The 15,801-nt window shown below is 38.8% G+C and overlaps 1 protein-coding gene across 1 annotated transcript in view; it reads right to left on the bottom strand.

Annotated features, from left to right (window-relative positions):
* RAD54B (RAD54 homolog B) overlaps nt 1-15,801 on the bottom strand; it is a 49,115-nt gene that overhangs the window by 14,782 nt on the left and 18,532 nt on the right. Inside the window, exons 4-6 of the mRNA XM_084864698.1 lie at nt 5,089-5,283; nt 2,693-2,974; nt 635-797 (exon numbers count right to left, since the gene is read on the bottom strand). Coding sequence (XP_084720824.1) covers nt 635-797; nt 2,693-2,974; nt 5,089-5,283 — 640 coding nt within the window. The remainder of the gene's footprint in view (nt 1-634; nt 798-2,692; nt 2,975-5,088; nt 5,284-15,801) is intronic.

The following is a 15,801-nucleotide window of genomic DNA, read 5'->3' as shown; positions in this document are numbered from 1 at the left end:
TAATACAAGAAATATTTTAAGTGGCATCCCATACCACTTTATAGCTTTTAAAACCCTTTGACATATATAGTTGGTATATATTTTAAAAGTTACAAAGTCCAAGGGAATTGAGGCTATTACCAAAAACATAAGTATAGTCTGTTAATAATTCTATTCCTTATTGCTAGAAATAACCAAAAAGCATTTTTTAAAACATGTTTTCCAGCCGAAATCAGTTTGGCTCAGTGGTAGAGCGTCGGTCTACGGACTGAAAGGTCCCAGGTTCGATTCCGGTCAAGGGCATGTATGTTGGCTGCGGGCACATCCCCAGTAGGGGATGTGCAGGAGGCACCTGGTCGATGTTTTTCTCTCATCGATTCGGCAGGTTAACTGCATTTATTTGTTTCTTCAAATAAAAAGTGAGGACCATGGTCCTGAGTCTTGTGTGCCCAGCTCCTAGCAAGATGGCTAATATATGATATCCATCAAGAACCACTTCTGAAATAAATGCATTTTAAGTACCACTCACTTCAACAAAATTCATGATGGATCCTCTGCGAATCACTGTATCAAACTCTTCCTAAAAAAAAACCATTATTTTATGGGCTAAATCAAAACTCAGATTAGACTCAGCTCTAATTATTTCTTTTCCTACCTCATTCCCATCATACATTCATAAAGGAATACGATTCCTTCTTTCTGATGTGGTCGAAGATAATGTGCCAGGTGAGGGTCTATCACAACATCCACAACAGGGAAACAGTTCTTATTGAACATCCACTGATGATTTTTGTCTGGTCGGGGCATAACAAAGGAATCTTAAGAAAAAGGAAAAACAATAATTATAAATGAATTGTAATTTCCCTTTGTTAGCAGCTACATTATCTTGTTTTAATTACTCATAAGATAGAACTGTTTGTCATCATTTGTGGCAAAAACAAAAAACAAAAAAAAAAACCCACAAACAAACACCCACAACCCTTCAAATTTAATAACATTAATGCTAAGCAAGGGTACAAAATCCTATATAATTAAAGGCTAATATGCAAATAGACCAAACAGTGGAATGACCAGTCGCTATGATGTGCACTGACCACCAGGGGGCAGACGCTCAATGCAGGAGTGGTCAGTGCACTCCCACAGGGGGAGTGCCGCTCAGGCAAGCGCAGGGGCAGTGGCAGGAGCCTCTCCGGCCTCTGAGGCAGCGCTAAGGAGCAGCGCGCAGGCCGGTGGTAAGGGGCAAGGATTCCTGGGCTGCGGACTGTGAGAGCCGCTCCCCCACCCAGTGTACAAATTTGCATGCACTGCACCTTTAAATAAAATAAAATAAAATCTCATTTAAAAATAAAATAAAATCTCATGCCTTATTGATGTAAGATTTCATGCAAAGAATTACAAAGAGTTTTCTAAACTTCATATACTCAGTGCTCTGAAATTCACTATTTCTAATAAGAAATCCACTAAGCCACAGCATTTAATAGTTCAGTACTCAAAGCAAAGAGAACTATTATATCCAACAGAAAGCATAGGTTGGAATTTTGCCAACATGTGCTTGCAAAGCTTCTTATTCTGGAAAAGCTCCCTAAATTTAACATAAAGATGCCCTTTATTTTCAGTACCGTACATACTAACAATGACCACTATTCCTGTCAGCCAGAAGAACTGAGGATTTCCCACTGACTTCACCACCATTATTTGCTTCAAGGTAATCACTATACTCATAAATGTAAAAAGAATTAATCTTTGCAAAGCATATTTCTAAAGAATTACATTATTGTCCAATAATGTAATTCTTTAGAAATATGCTAATATAATTTAAAAGCTTTATTAAAATACTACCAAAAATTACAAAATCAAATATAACTAGATAGCAGGTCTAGTTATAAAAAGATAAATCTGAAGTCATCATTGACTGGCCTCCTCCCACACCCCACAACCCTCCACTGGGGATTAAGCCTGCAACTCGGGCACATACCCTGACCAGGAATCGAACTGTGACCTCCTGGTTCATAGATCAACACTCAACCACTGAGCTATGCCAGATAGGCTAAAATTTAATTTTTCAAAAATATATTTTATTGATTTTTTTTTATAGAGAGGAAGGGAGAGGGATAGAGAGTTAGAAACATCAATGAGAGATAAACATCAATCAGCTGCCTACTGCACACCCCCTACTGGGAATGTGCCCACAACCTTGACCGGAATCAAACCTGCGACCCTTCAACCTACAGGCTAACGCTCTATCTACTGATCCACTGAGCCAAACCGGTTAGGGGTAAAATTTAATTCTTTATATGACATCTTATTATTCAATATTTTAATATGATAATGCATATAATCAAGACATAGTCTTCAAAATGAAAGCATAAAAAACATAATCCTCATTCATGAATTTATTAATTTTTCTCCTTACTAAATGTCATATTTTTTCCAAAACCATACACATGTATGTCTGTGTGTATACATTCTACAATATGCATATTTTCCTTCAATGCATGCACAGAATTTTTATTACTGTTTCTTATAAAATAATTCTCAAACCACAATTTTACTCAACATCACCATTATCCCTTACATCAGATTATGTGTCTGAAGAATAATATATACATAATTTCATCTGAAAAGTTTAAAAGCAAATTTAAAGTTTAAATTCACATACCAAAAATCTTTTGACAGGAGAAACAGAATATCCAAACTAATTTTTAAATCTTACTTGGTGCACATGGATCATGGCGTGGTTTGCAGTTTTGGAAACTATTCTGCCTATTTTCCTTTGAACTTGGCTTACAGACACTTTTTAAGGGGTTAGAGAAACTCTTGTTGGCGGCTTGCGAAGAACGTGATATCGCAGGACTTCCTCCTCCGGGCTGGAAACACCTGCCGCTGCTGAAATCATCGGGGGAGATCGCACCCATGACTTCTATTTCTTTCCCACCGACCATCATGGTGTGGCCCTCTTCGATCTTCTCAAGCTCTTTGAATTTATACCCAGTGCCTTTAAATTGAGAACAAAGAAGGTTAATTTCCTGATACTCTAAGGCAGTGTTTCCCAACCTTCTCTCATGATGAGAATCACCTGGTGGAGTTGTTAAAACACAGATTCCTGAATCCCAACTAAGAAGTGCTAAACTAGAATTTTTGAGAACATATAGGTAAAATTGCATACCTAACTTAGTGCTCTAACACAGATGTTATATACAGAGCACTAAGTTAGGTATGCAATTTTACCTATATGTTCTCAAAAATTCTAGTTTAGCACTTCTTAGTTGGGATTCAGGAATCTGTGTTTTAACAACTCCACCAGGTGATTCTCATCATGAGAGAAGGTTGGGAAACACTGCTCTAAGGTGACTTAATTACTGACATGAGAGAAAAACATTGACCTGTTTGCCTTCCATATACACCCTTTCTCCATCATTCGGACCAAACATATCACAGCCCCCGAGGTCAGGGCCTAAGCACTGGTATTTTTTTTTTTTTTACATTTTTTTTATTAAATTATTATCTGTGAACATATTTTAACATTGCTCCCCTCTTTCCGTACATACCCTCCCTCCCCAGAGTTTTGTGTCCATTGGTTGTATAATACTTATATGCATGCATACAAGTCCTTCGGTTCATCTATTATCTCCCCCAGATCTCCCTCCCCTCCCTGCTGTAATTTGACAGTCTGCTTGTTGCTTTACTGTCTCTATACCTATTTTTTGGTTCATCAGTTTATAATATTCTTTATTATCCATAAATGAGTGAGGTCATGTGGTGTTTCTCTTTCATTGACTGGCTTATTTCACTCAGCATGATGTTCTCCAATTCCATCAGCACTGGTATTTTTTTAAAAAGCACCTTAGGTGACTCTACTTCGATAGATAGGGTAAAAACCAGTTTTAAACCAAATTTGCATTTTTTGCTACTTGCAACTAAAACATCATCTTATTATGACCTACACATACACAAAACCATGTATACTATAACTAAGGGGTAAAAGATATTCCAGGAAATTTTGATAACCTTTACCACTCGAGTTGGCTTGAGAATTTTATTAAATAAGCATGAACAAGTTCTTCAAAAATCTAGCCTTTATCTATCTTAAGCTATAACATGCAATGAATATCTGCTGTAACTTATTTTAGTTCCTCTAAACACTGAGTATGACAGTGTATATGTTTATAGTAGTTGTTCAATATTTTCTTTATATGTTTTTTTTTTAAATATATTTTATTGATTTTTTACAGAGAGAAAGGGAGAGAGATAGAGAGCTAGAAACGTCGATGAGAGAGAAACATTGACCAGCTGCCTCTTGCACACCCCCTAATGGGGATGTGCCCGCAACCAACGTACATGCCCCTGACCGGAATCGAACCTGGGACCTTTCAGTCCGCAGACCGACGCTCTACCACTGAGACAAACCGGTTTCGGCTCTTTAAATGTTTTCATTGATATGAGAGAGGGAGGGAGAGATAAGAAATCAATTAACATGTTGTTGGGTGAATCTGTGGGCTAATTTATATTAGTATAAGTCATGCTGGCAACATTTTATAATAGACATAATGGCAACCTCCAACTTAAATGTATAATCTAGAGGAGATAGGAATGGACTGGAGAGGGAGGGTCTATGGGGGGAAAAGGGAGACATCTCTAATACTTTCAACAATAAATATAAATAAACAAATAAATGTAAAATATAGGTTCATTTGACATTATTGAAATTAGATTTCATTCCACTCCTGATCGATATCTTTTTAAATTTCAATCACTTAGCATTCTACAAAGAATAAGTTGTGGGAGTGAGGTACAGTAAGACAAACTGCTTAATCTCAGAAAAATGCCAAACTATATATACACCTGGCTGACCATTTAATTTTTTTTTTCTTTTTTTTTAGAAAATCAATTTTTTTGAAGAAAGTGAAACTACGAGATGGGATGTGCCTCACTGAGCTAGTATACATAAGACTAAACATTACGAGAGAATTTTATGTTTACGAGATAATTTAGATAAAAAAGAACCTCTTAAACCACCGCTCTATAAAACCCAACTAGATTTCAATGATGTAACCAAAGATATATACTAATTTTAGGCCAAGTCATAAACACTGGGTAATATCACAATACCTTTTCCAATGTCTTTGCCTTCCAGGTCCTTCAATGTAAGTGATTTTCCGTTCACAATGAGAACAGCATCACCTTCCCACTTTTTGTGTTTTTTCTTTGAAGCCTTACACCAAACAACCGTGAAATATCTAACCACACTACCACGTTCCACTTCTTGTCCGGTAGACACTGTTATGTCTTCAGGCGGTGAATAAACTAGAATAAAAATATAAAATATACGTAAACCATATTACTAAAGATCACTTTAATGTTTAAAAGTAAAGCCATTCAAACAAAAACACACAACAAAATCAGACTGTATTGAGAAGCATGAAAGAATATTTGAAATTATCATGTTAGCATTTAATCAACTGAGAAATTCAAATGTCAGGTACTATCGTGTTTCCCCGAAAATAAGACCTAGCGCATGGAAAGATAAGACATCCCCTGAAAATAAGACCTAGCGCAACTTTGGGAGAAAAACTTAATATAAGACACTGTCTTATTTTCGGGGAAACAGGGTAGCATTACCATGATTGCAATGAATATAAATTTCTTATCTCAAAGTCATGTAAACTCAGTTAAAGTAAAATAACATAATAACCACTGCAAACATTTTAAAACTCTAAGAATTAAAAAATGATATTTCAACATCCATGGGAAAATAGCTAAAATCACATTTTAAACAACTGATTTGATTAACAGTGATACGACAAGTCAGGGAAACCTAAAATAAGATCACAAATTTCTCTGAAAGAAAAATCTGTAGTTTTTTCAAATAAGAACAAACGTAAAACAGCAAAGTAGGACTGAGGCTGAATTTCGTTAAAATATTTTGTGTCCCAGTTAGAGAATAACCACCCTGGGCCTCTGATTCTAAGATTCTAGGTTTTCCATCTTACAAAAGCCTATACTTTTTTTTTCTCTTCTTTTTTTTTTTTAAAAATATTTTATTGATTTTTCACAGAGAGGAAGGGAGTGGGATAGAGAGCTAGAAACGTCGATGAGAGAGAAACATCAACCAGCTGCCTCTTGCACATCCCCTACTAAGGATGTGCCCGCAGCCAATGTACATGCCCTTGACCAGAATTGAACCTGGGACCTTTCAGTCCGCAGACCGATGCTTTATCCACTGAGCCAAACCGGTTTCGGCAGAAAGCCTATACTTTTCTCAAAAACATTTTCAGAATCACCTTCTAAAAACATATCCAATGTTAACTAGACTTATTGTGATTTCACAATATATATATATAATATAAATATTACATTTTACACTTGATGCTATTAATATTACACCTGATGCTATATGTTAGTGATTTTCAACCAGAGAGGCGCAAGAAATTTTAACACACGCAACACCTGCTGGACTTCCGCTAGCCCCACCCTGTGGCATGTACCCCTGCTGAGTACAGCCGTAAGCTCTTCCTGTGACTGAGGTTATAGAGCTGGCAGGCAGGGCCAGGCCGGGCAGGGGAAGGCTGAGGCGGATCTTGGGGCGCCTTAGGACTTTTGCTGTCCTACCCGCCCCCGAGTCCCGGTGGTAAAAGCCAGCACTGGGGTGCCGCTTGGTCCTTCCTGCATGCACCCATGCCCAGCAGAGGCAGCTCCAGCCTGTGGATCGCTGGTAGCTCCAGACAGGTTGCCAAGGACCAGCCAGCACAAGAATCCCTCCCAAAGGGCCAGTGGCCAGCTTCAGACATCAGAGCGGGACCCACTAGCTTCACAAGCAGGCGCTAACTCCACCTGCATGCCCCTGGTTTACAGGCCGATGCTCAACAACGGAGGGACATCCACCAGCCCCAAATTTACCAGTGTTTACATAACTTGATGGTTGTCATGTTATTTCGGTGGTTTTATCAACCTTGATTTTCCCAGATAAAGTTTTCAGTTTTTAGCATTAACAAAAAGGACAGATACTTTGGTTAGTTTTTTAACTCTGAAGAGAACTCTGTGGTGTGCAACTTTTGTTGTTGTTAATCCTCACCCAAGGGTATTTTTCCATTTTTAGAGAGTGGGAGAGAGAGAAACAGCGATGTGAGAGAGACAAATGATTGGTTGTCTCCTGCACGCACTCTGACCAGGGCCAAGGACCAACCCTGCAACTGAGGTACATTGCCCTTGACCGGAATGGAACCCGGGACCCTTTAGTCCACAGGCCAACGCTGGTTAAACTGAGCCGAACTGGCTATGGCTGGAGTGTGCAATTTTAATTCATTTTCCTTTTGCATGTTTTCTACCAGTAGCAGTAATTGTGCATTAAATGCAAGACCAATAATATCTTTCTGCACTTTCAAAATTTGTTCCTGTTTTATATTTGACTAAAGCCCCAGTGCATGAAATTCATGTGCAAGGGCAGGGGAGGGTTGTCCCTCAGCCCAGCCTGCACCCTCTCTAATCCGGGACCCCTCTCACAGTCCAGGACAGCTGGCTCCCAACCGCTCGCCTGCGTGCCTTCCTGATTGCCCCTAACTGCTTCTGCCTGCCAGCCTGATTACCTCCTAACCACTCCCATGCCAGCCTGATTGATGTCTAACTGCTCCCCTGCCAGCCCGTTTGCCCCCAACTTCCCTCCTATGCCGGCCTGGTCACCCCTAACTGCCCTCCCCTACAGGGTTGAGCACCTTCAACTGCCCTCCCTTGCAGGCCTGGTCCCTCCCAACTGCCCTCCCCTACTTGCCTGATCACCCACAACTGCCTTCCCTTGCAGGCCTGATCCTTCCCAACTGCCTCCCCTGCTGGCCATCTTGTGTCCACATAGGGGCAGGATCTTTGACCATATGGAGGCAGCCATATTGTGTGATGGAGTGATGGTCAATCTGCATATTACTCTTTTATTAGATAGGATATAGGCCTGGTGCATGGGTCGGGGCCAGCTGGTTTGCCCTGAAGGGTGTCCCGGATCAGGGTGGGGGTTCCCTTGGGGTGTGGGGTGGCCTGAGCAAGGGGTCTGTGGTGGTTTTCAGGCCAGCCACGCCCCCCAGTGACCCAAACGGAGGCTTTGGTATCTGGGATATATTTACTTTCTACAATTCAAACTTTGTAGCCTGGAGTGGAGCCAAGCCTCCTGCTTGCTCAGGGGCGGCAGCCATTTCTGTTTGGATTTGTTTACCTTCTATAATTGAAACTTTGTAGCCTTGAGTGGAGGCTTAGGCCGGAGTGTGCAGGAGGCAGCTGGTCAATGTTTCTCTTATGGGTGAATCTAAATCGCTATCCCTCTCCCTTCCTCTCTGTAAAAATTCAATAAAATATATAAAATAAAATAAAAAATGTTAAAATGGGTGAAAGAAAACAGAAGCAAAGGATACATGCTATATGATTCCAAGTACTGAAGTTGTAGAACAGGCAAAACTTATGCTTTTAAAAAATTAGAACAGTGGTTGCCTATGGTGCCAGAGAACTGATTAGAAAGGGACAAGAGAAAGCTATCTGGGGTGACAATGTTCTGAATTTGAGAGGGTTTTAAGCAACACTAACAAAAGAGAAATATGTAAATTGGCCATACTTCCGCAACGCACACCAGCCAATCAAGAGGGAATATGAAAATTATCAGGACAAATATGGTGGCAGCCCCACCCCCCAGCCACTCCAGGCATGGAGCAGCCAGGCGGGGCAGGCTGCCTGCTCTGAGGAGGAGGGAGTGGAGTGGAGGGAGCTACAGGGGGGGCACTCCAGTTGGAGCGAAGGTGCCAGACTGCGGCCAGAATGAAGGCCTGGGTCCTGGATGTCGGAGGAAAACCTGTGCCAACAGCCAGGTGAAGGAAAGCCTGTTGCACAAATCTTCATGCAGCGGGCCTCTAGTGTTGAATAAGAGTGGTGAGAGCGGACATCCCTGTCTTGTTCCCAAGCTGATGGTTTCTGCCCATTGACAGCGACTGTGGGTTTGCCATATATGGCCTTCATTATATTGAGGTATGTTCCTTCTATTCTCACTTTGTGGGGAGTTTTTATCGTAAATGGGTGCTGGATTTTACCAAATGCTTTTTTGGCATCTACTGATACCATCATGTGGTTTTTATCCTTCGTTTTGTTTATGTGGTGCATCACTTTTTTTAATTTGCAGATATTGTATCAACTTGAAATCCCGGAATAAATCCCAATTGACCATGGTGTATGATCTTTCTTAATGTATTACTGGATCTGGTTTACTAATATTTTTTTGAGGATTTTAGCATCTATGTTTATCAGGGAGACTGGCCTATAATTAGGGGGAAGTGCACAGTGGTTGGGGGGGGTGAAGGAATTGAGCAAAAAAAGGAAGAAAACTTTAAAAAATAATAATATGGGTTTTCTTTAAAAATCAATTGGTGGCCTTTTGGTTGAGTGGTGTCCATGCACCAAGAGGTTGCCAATTCAATTCCGGTCAGGGCATGTACCTGGGTTGCAGGCTCAATCCCCAGTAGGGAGTCTGCTTGAGGCAGATGATTGATGTTTCTCTCATCAATGTTTCTCTCTCTCTCCCTCTCCCTTCCTAACTCTCTCTAAAGCCAATAAAAATCTATTTTTTAAAATGAACTGATAGATGGATAAAGGAAAAAATTAATTGTAGAATTTAGGTGACAGGCATATGTTCACTGTAAAATGCTTTTGAAATTTTCTATGTTTGAAGAGTTTCTTAATCTTGTAACAGAATTGAATTCACACATAATTTAAAAATATGAAAGATCTAACAAATGTGTAAGTCTAATGATATATATTCTTTAGTTTAAACTGTTTGGGCTGACTTGGATGGTATTTTTATCTTATTTATTTTGCTTTCCATTATTTACAAAGCAATTAAAAATAACAAATTCAGCCGAAACCAGTTTGGCTCAGTGGTAGAGCATCGGTCTGCGGACTGAAAGGTCCCAGGTTCGATTCCGGTCAAGGGCATGTACGCTGGTTGCGGGCACATCCCCAGTAGGGGGTGTGCAAGAGGCAGCTGGTCGATGTTTCTCTCCCATGGATGTTTCTAGCTCTCTATCTCTCTCCCTTCCTCTCTATAAAAAATCAAAATATATTTTAAAAATAAATAAAAATAACAAATTCAAATTATAGCTACTAGTTTTAATCAAACAAATCAAAATCATAAGCAAAGACTTAGTATAACTTAATAATTAGGTTGCGCCGAAACCGGTTTGGCTCAATGGATAGAGCATCGGCTTGGGGACTGAAGGGTCCTGGGTTCGATTCCGGTCAAGGGGATGTACCTTGGTTGCGGGCATATCCCCAGTAGGGGGTGTGCAAGAGGCAGCTGATCGATGACTCTCTCATCAATGTTTCTATCTCTCTCTCTCTTTCTCTGAACAAAATCAATAAAATATATTAAAATAATAATAATAATAATAATTAGGGTGCATATTTTAAGATTTTAACCTTTTGTATTAAGTATTTCAACCATTTTTATCTAATTATTTTTAAGTACTTATAATCAAATTTACTATCAAATATTAATAGATTTTGAGAATGTATGGATCTTAATATTTGAAAAATAAGTATGTTATGATATTTAGACATGGTACATTTAATATCTACTATACCACAATCCTGTAAATAAATTTATTTCAATTTGCCTTCTAAAATTTTATCTCAACAGTATTGAATTCTTTGTCTTGACACACAAAACGAGCACACAAATCAGTATAATGTATTACCTTATATTTAAAAGAACATGTATTAAAACATTTAACCATGATCGACAATATATATTAAATACATTTCATCACACACTAAATGATTTAAACACGTCTATTTAAAATCTGACATTACCCTAAAAGAAGGCACATGAAAACATTTTATGCAAAGGATAGAGTGAATCTTTCAAAAGTGAAATAACTCCAAGCTGATGTCTCATTATCATACATAAAAATACTTGATTTAAATATTTTAAGAAATATGCCAGTATCTTTAGAAATGAGAGAGCTTCATTATCTTTTTCAGGATGTCATTATAAATCATACCTCGTTTAGAAAATCATAAGTTGTAAAAACAACAATGTACCCCCATTGGAAAATAAAGGAGAAAAAAAGAATTATAAAACAATAAATAAAATAAACTAAGAAAATCTACAATGTACCATTTAAGTTCATATGGGTAAGAAAAGATATAGGATGGCAACAACAATCTTAACCAATATTGGAGAAAAATCTGACAGAAGCAGACTATGTTTATAACTTATGGGCAGCAAAAGAATCTTCAAGGGCAATTTTGTATACACATGTTTACCTTCAACACTAATTTTAGAACCTAATTACACAAAAAAGATGCACGTTATACTTTTTTTTAACACAAAAGTCTTTCCTAGAAACAACTCACAGAATTATTCTCACAGGACACATTTTGGAAAACTCTGATTTAGCTTCACAGAGTAAATACTCATCATCAATTATGAGTAGTACATGCTGAGATTGAAATACGAATTATTTTATATACAGTAATTTGCTTTCAATAATCTCAAAAAGTTAAACTATTATAAGAATGCATTTACTAGAATTATATTGTAAAAACATTACCTCAAATTACAATTATAAAATTCATTAGACTCAAAGAAGTCATAGTACAAATTAAAGATGATGAAATTGTCAAAATGATATATCATTATATTCAAGGCATTTTTATAAAATATTTAAATCTAATAGCAGATATAAAATGTCGATGAAATTAAGCAATCAACAAGCTAAAATATCCTAACAGTCCATTTTATTTTTATCATTTCTATTTCTATAGCCATAACCTAAATTTCAGACTTCCTTTACTCTCACTACAAGATGCTATTATAACACTAACTTAGAACTCTTAATTTATATCCCCCTAATCAAAAGCCTTCAATGGCTTCCCATTTTACATTCAACTCTGATTCCTTAAAAAGTATATTTTTTAATTTATTAATTTGAGAGAGAGAGAGAGAGAAAGAAGGGGGAAAGAGAGAAAAAAACATCGATTTGGCCAAAACCGGTTTGGCTCAGTGTATAGAGTGTAGGCCTGAGGACTGGAAGGTCCCAGGTTCGATTCTGGTCAAGGGCATGTACCTTGGTTGCGGGCACATTCCCGGTAGGGGGTGTGCAGGAGGCAGCTGGTCGATGTTTCTCTCTCATTGATGTTTCTAGCTCTCTATCCCTCTCCCTTCCTCTCTGTGGAAAATCAATAAAATATATATTTAAAAAACAAAACAAAAAAAACATCGATTTGTTATTATACTTATTTATGCATTTACTGGTTGATTCTTATATGTGCCCTCACCAGGGATGGAACCCACAACCTAGGCTTATTAGGAGGACACTCAAACCAACTGAGCTACCAGGCCAGGGCTAAAACTAGTTTTGAATGTAATCCATTATCTGGCACCAACCAACTTCCCGATTAATATCCTTTAACTCACTTTTACTCCTCTTTTCAACAAAATTTTTTGAGAATCTATTATGATTAGAATAAGAATCTAATTAGATTAGATTAGAATCTAAGCAACAAGCTAGATTCCAAAATATTCTGTTCTAGTGGTTTTTAAACTGAGGGTTTGTTAAAATATTGCTGGACTCCTCCTCCAAAGTTTCTAATTCAAAAGGCATGAATTTACATTTCTCACAAGTTCTCAAGTGATGCTCATACTACTGGTCAAGATCTACTCTTGGTGAACCACTGCTCTTACTCCTTAAAGCCACAAAGGAAGCCCGCAGGCTGAATGATGTCACATGTTTTATCTGTGTGGTGTTTTAAGCATTTTGAATTATTAGCAAACATTTTAAAATTGGAAAATTTTACACAAAATGCAGATCTCTAGCTTATTGTGCATGTAAAAAGTCTCCTGGAACTAAACAGTAGCTACAGTCAAGGAAGATGTCTTCGGATTACCACCATCCTAATGGGCCTTCTACTTAGCACTGCATTTATGCTTGTAAGCGATTATCCACATCTTTGTGCTGCTCACTTTGACTTAAATGTCCTTTTTCCACTACACTGCTAAAATCCTGCCTATCCCGTTCTAAAGCTTGGCTTAAAAATGCTTCCTCAACAAAGCTCTAGCAAAAATAGAAATCGATAAGTAATATAGATACTAAAGATGTAACTTAAATTTAATATGTGTGCTTTAAGAATGAAAGCTTTATTTCCACAAATACTAAAATAGCAATATTTAAAAAAACATAACAGACTATATCATAAACTATAAACATTCCTTTTGCTACTTTTAACCTATGTAAAATTTTAATTTTGTTCATTAAAATGTTTACTGTGAAATCTTTTTCAGAATAAGACATTAAAAGTGAATTAAAACATTAAATCTACAGCCAAGATATATAATAGCTTTAAGAGACTATCTTATTTTGTTGGCAAAAAAACAAACAAACAAAAAAAACCACAAACAGGGTGGGTGGGGGATGGGAGATAATTGATACAATTCCCGATTTCATAACCATCCAACCTTTAAAAACTATTTTAATAAAATAAGCAACTCTAAGTTTTTAATTTTAATGGATCTTTATTTCTATGGAATAGCGGGGGGGGGGGGGGGGGGCGGTGATTACAAACAAAAACTCAGTGCTGGTCCTTGCTCTGCCATAAATAGCTTTGCTATGTCAAGTAAGCCACTGAGTTCTATTCCTCAGTTTCATTAGCTTCTAAACTGAAGAGGGGGTAAAAAGTGACTTCCAAATACCTCCCATCACTAAAGTCCTAGGACTTACTCCTTCAAAAAATAAAAGCATAAAAATCAATGTCATCAAGGCAAGCTTCCTGTATTTAGGCTAGTATTGCTTCTAAATTAGACTGAATTAAAAACCTTGAACTACAGCTTTTCAAAGCTCTAATTTAAAATGTTGAAGACAGAGCTCTGAAAGAATGTGTTTGTGTATATATTTGTGTATATTTTAATGATCAAAATATAACATCTTTTGTAAGGCCAACAATTAAATTTCTTAGAAAAAAACATTGAGGAGGAGAAACCAAGATGGCAGCATAGGGTAGACACCTGAATGCAGCCTACCACAACAATTTTGAATTTACAACTGGAAAACGGGGGAAACATTGTCCTGAAGTGCCGGACGGCTGGCTGAGAGGAAGCTCTGACATCAGGGAAGGAGAGAGAAAGGTCGCTGAGCCTCAGGAACTGTGAAGGTGCGGAGAACTGTGTGCTCGAAAAGGCGGCCGCCGAGTTCGCTGCTGGCTTACTACCAGCACGCGAAGACGGCGGACAGCTAACGCGCGGCTGGCTTTCTTGTTCGGGAGGAAAACAGAACCACCCTATTGCTCTGATAGACGGCCCCAGTCAGGGGGAGGCCGGACTGTCAGGCAGTGAGCAGAGATCTCTAGGAGGTGCGTGAAGCCAGCGGCCATTACTGCGGGACTCAGGAACCGGATCCTCGTAGGGAGGGGCTGACAGGAAACCAAAGCTTGTCTGCACCACACAGAGACTCTGCCCCACCCAAGTGGAACACAGAAGCTCTCTGGGAGGCTGGCTTTCTCGTTCAGGAGAAAAAATAAAACTCCCAACTGCACCGAGAGACAACTCTGAGCCGGGGAAAACTGGCTGTCAGGGAGCAGACAAAACTCAAGAACAGCCTTTACCCAAGAGGTGCGTGAGCCTGCAACCAATCTTGTGTGATTCGCCGCGAATAGGACTTTCCTAAGGCGGGACTGACGGGGAACCAAAGCTTGCTTATCTGCACCATCCCGAGACTCCGCCCCATCCAAGCTGAGCACAGAAGCCCTCCTAGCTGAGACACTGCGGATCTTCAGAGCCAATTGGCTTGGAGGTCAACGCTTCCCAGTGATACCAATAACAAGGAAGGCTTAACAACAAGACTGCACACACAGCCCACAAAGGGCTGCACCAAGACTGTCCCCCTCGAGTAACTGGGAAGGCTGTGCTACTGGGCTCTACCAGAACACCTCGCACACAAAATTATTCCATCAAATCAGGGAAGCAGCTAAAATGAAGAGAAGAGGCAGGACACAAAGGAAGAAGATGGAGGAAAGTAAAAGAATGGACACTGAGTTCAAAACTACATTATAAGGTTTTTCAAGAATTTCCTAAAAAAAAAAGGGGGGGGGGGGATAAAATAAATGAGATATTTGAGGATATGAAAAGGGATCAACTAGAAATAAAGAATACATTGTCTGAAATAAAAAATATTATACAGAATCCTAAAAACAGAATGGAAGATCGCAAGAATCAAGTCAAAGATTTGGAACACAAAGAGCCAGAGGACACTCCTCCACAGAAGCAAGAAGAGAATCCAGAAAGTTGAAGATAATGTAAGAAACCTCTGGGACAACTTCAAGCGAACCAACATCAGAATTATGGGGGTCCCAGAAGATGAGAGAGAGCAAGATATCGAAAACATACTGAAAGAAATAGTGACAGAAAACTTCCCCCACCTGGTGAAAGAAATAGACTTACAAGTCCAGGAAGCGCACAGAACTCCTGGACAAAAGGAATCCAAAGAGGACCACACCAAGACACATCATAATTAAAATCCCAAGAGCAAAAGACAAAGAGAGAATATTAAAAGCAGCAAGAGAAAAGCAGGTAGTTACCTATAAAGGAGCACTCATATGATTGTCAGCTGATTTCTCAACAGAAACCATGCAGGCCAGACGGGAATGGCAAGAAATATTCAAGGTGATGAATAGCAAGAACCTACAGCCAAAAATACTCTACCCAGCAAAGCTATCACTCAGAATCGAAGGCCAGATAAAGAGCTTCACTAATAAAAAAAAGCTAAAGGAGTTCATCACCACCAAACCAGAATTATATGAATTGTT

Source organism: Pipistrellus hanaki (assembly GCF_964339955.1).
Source record: "Pipistrellus hanaki genome assembly, chromosome: 17".
Lineage (NCBI taxonomy): Eukaryota > Metazoa > Chordata > Mammalia > Chiroptera > Vespertilionidae > Pipistrellus > Pipistrellus hanaki.
The sequence above is the reverse complement of the archived record's forward strand: the minus strand, read 5'-3'. Positions and strand labels throughout refer to the sequence as shown.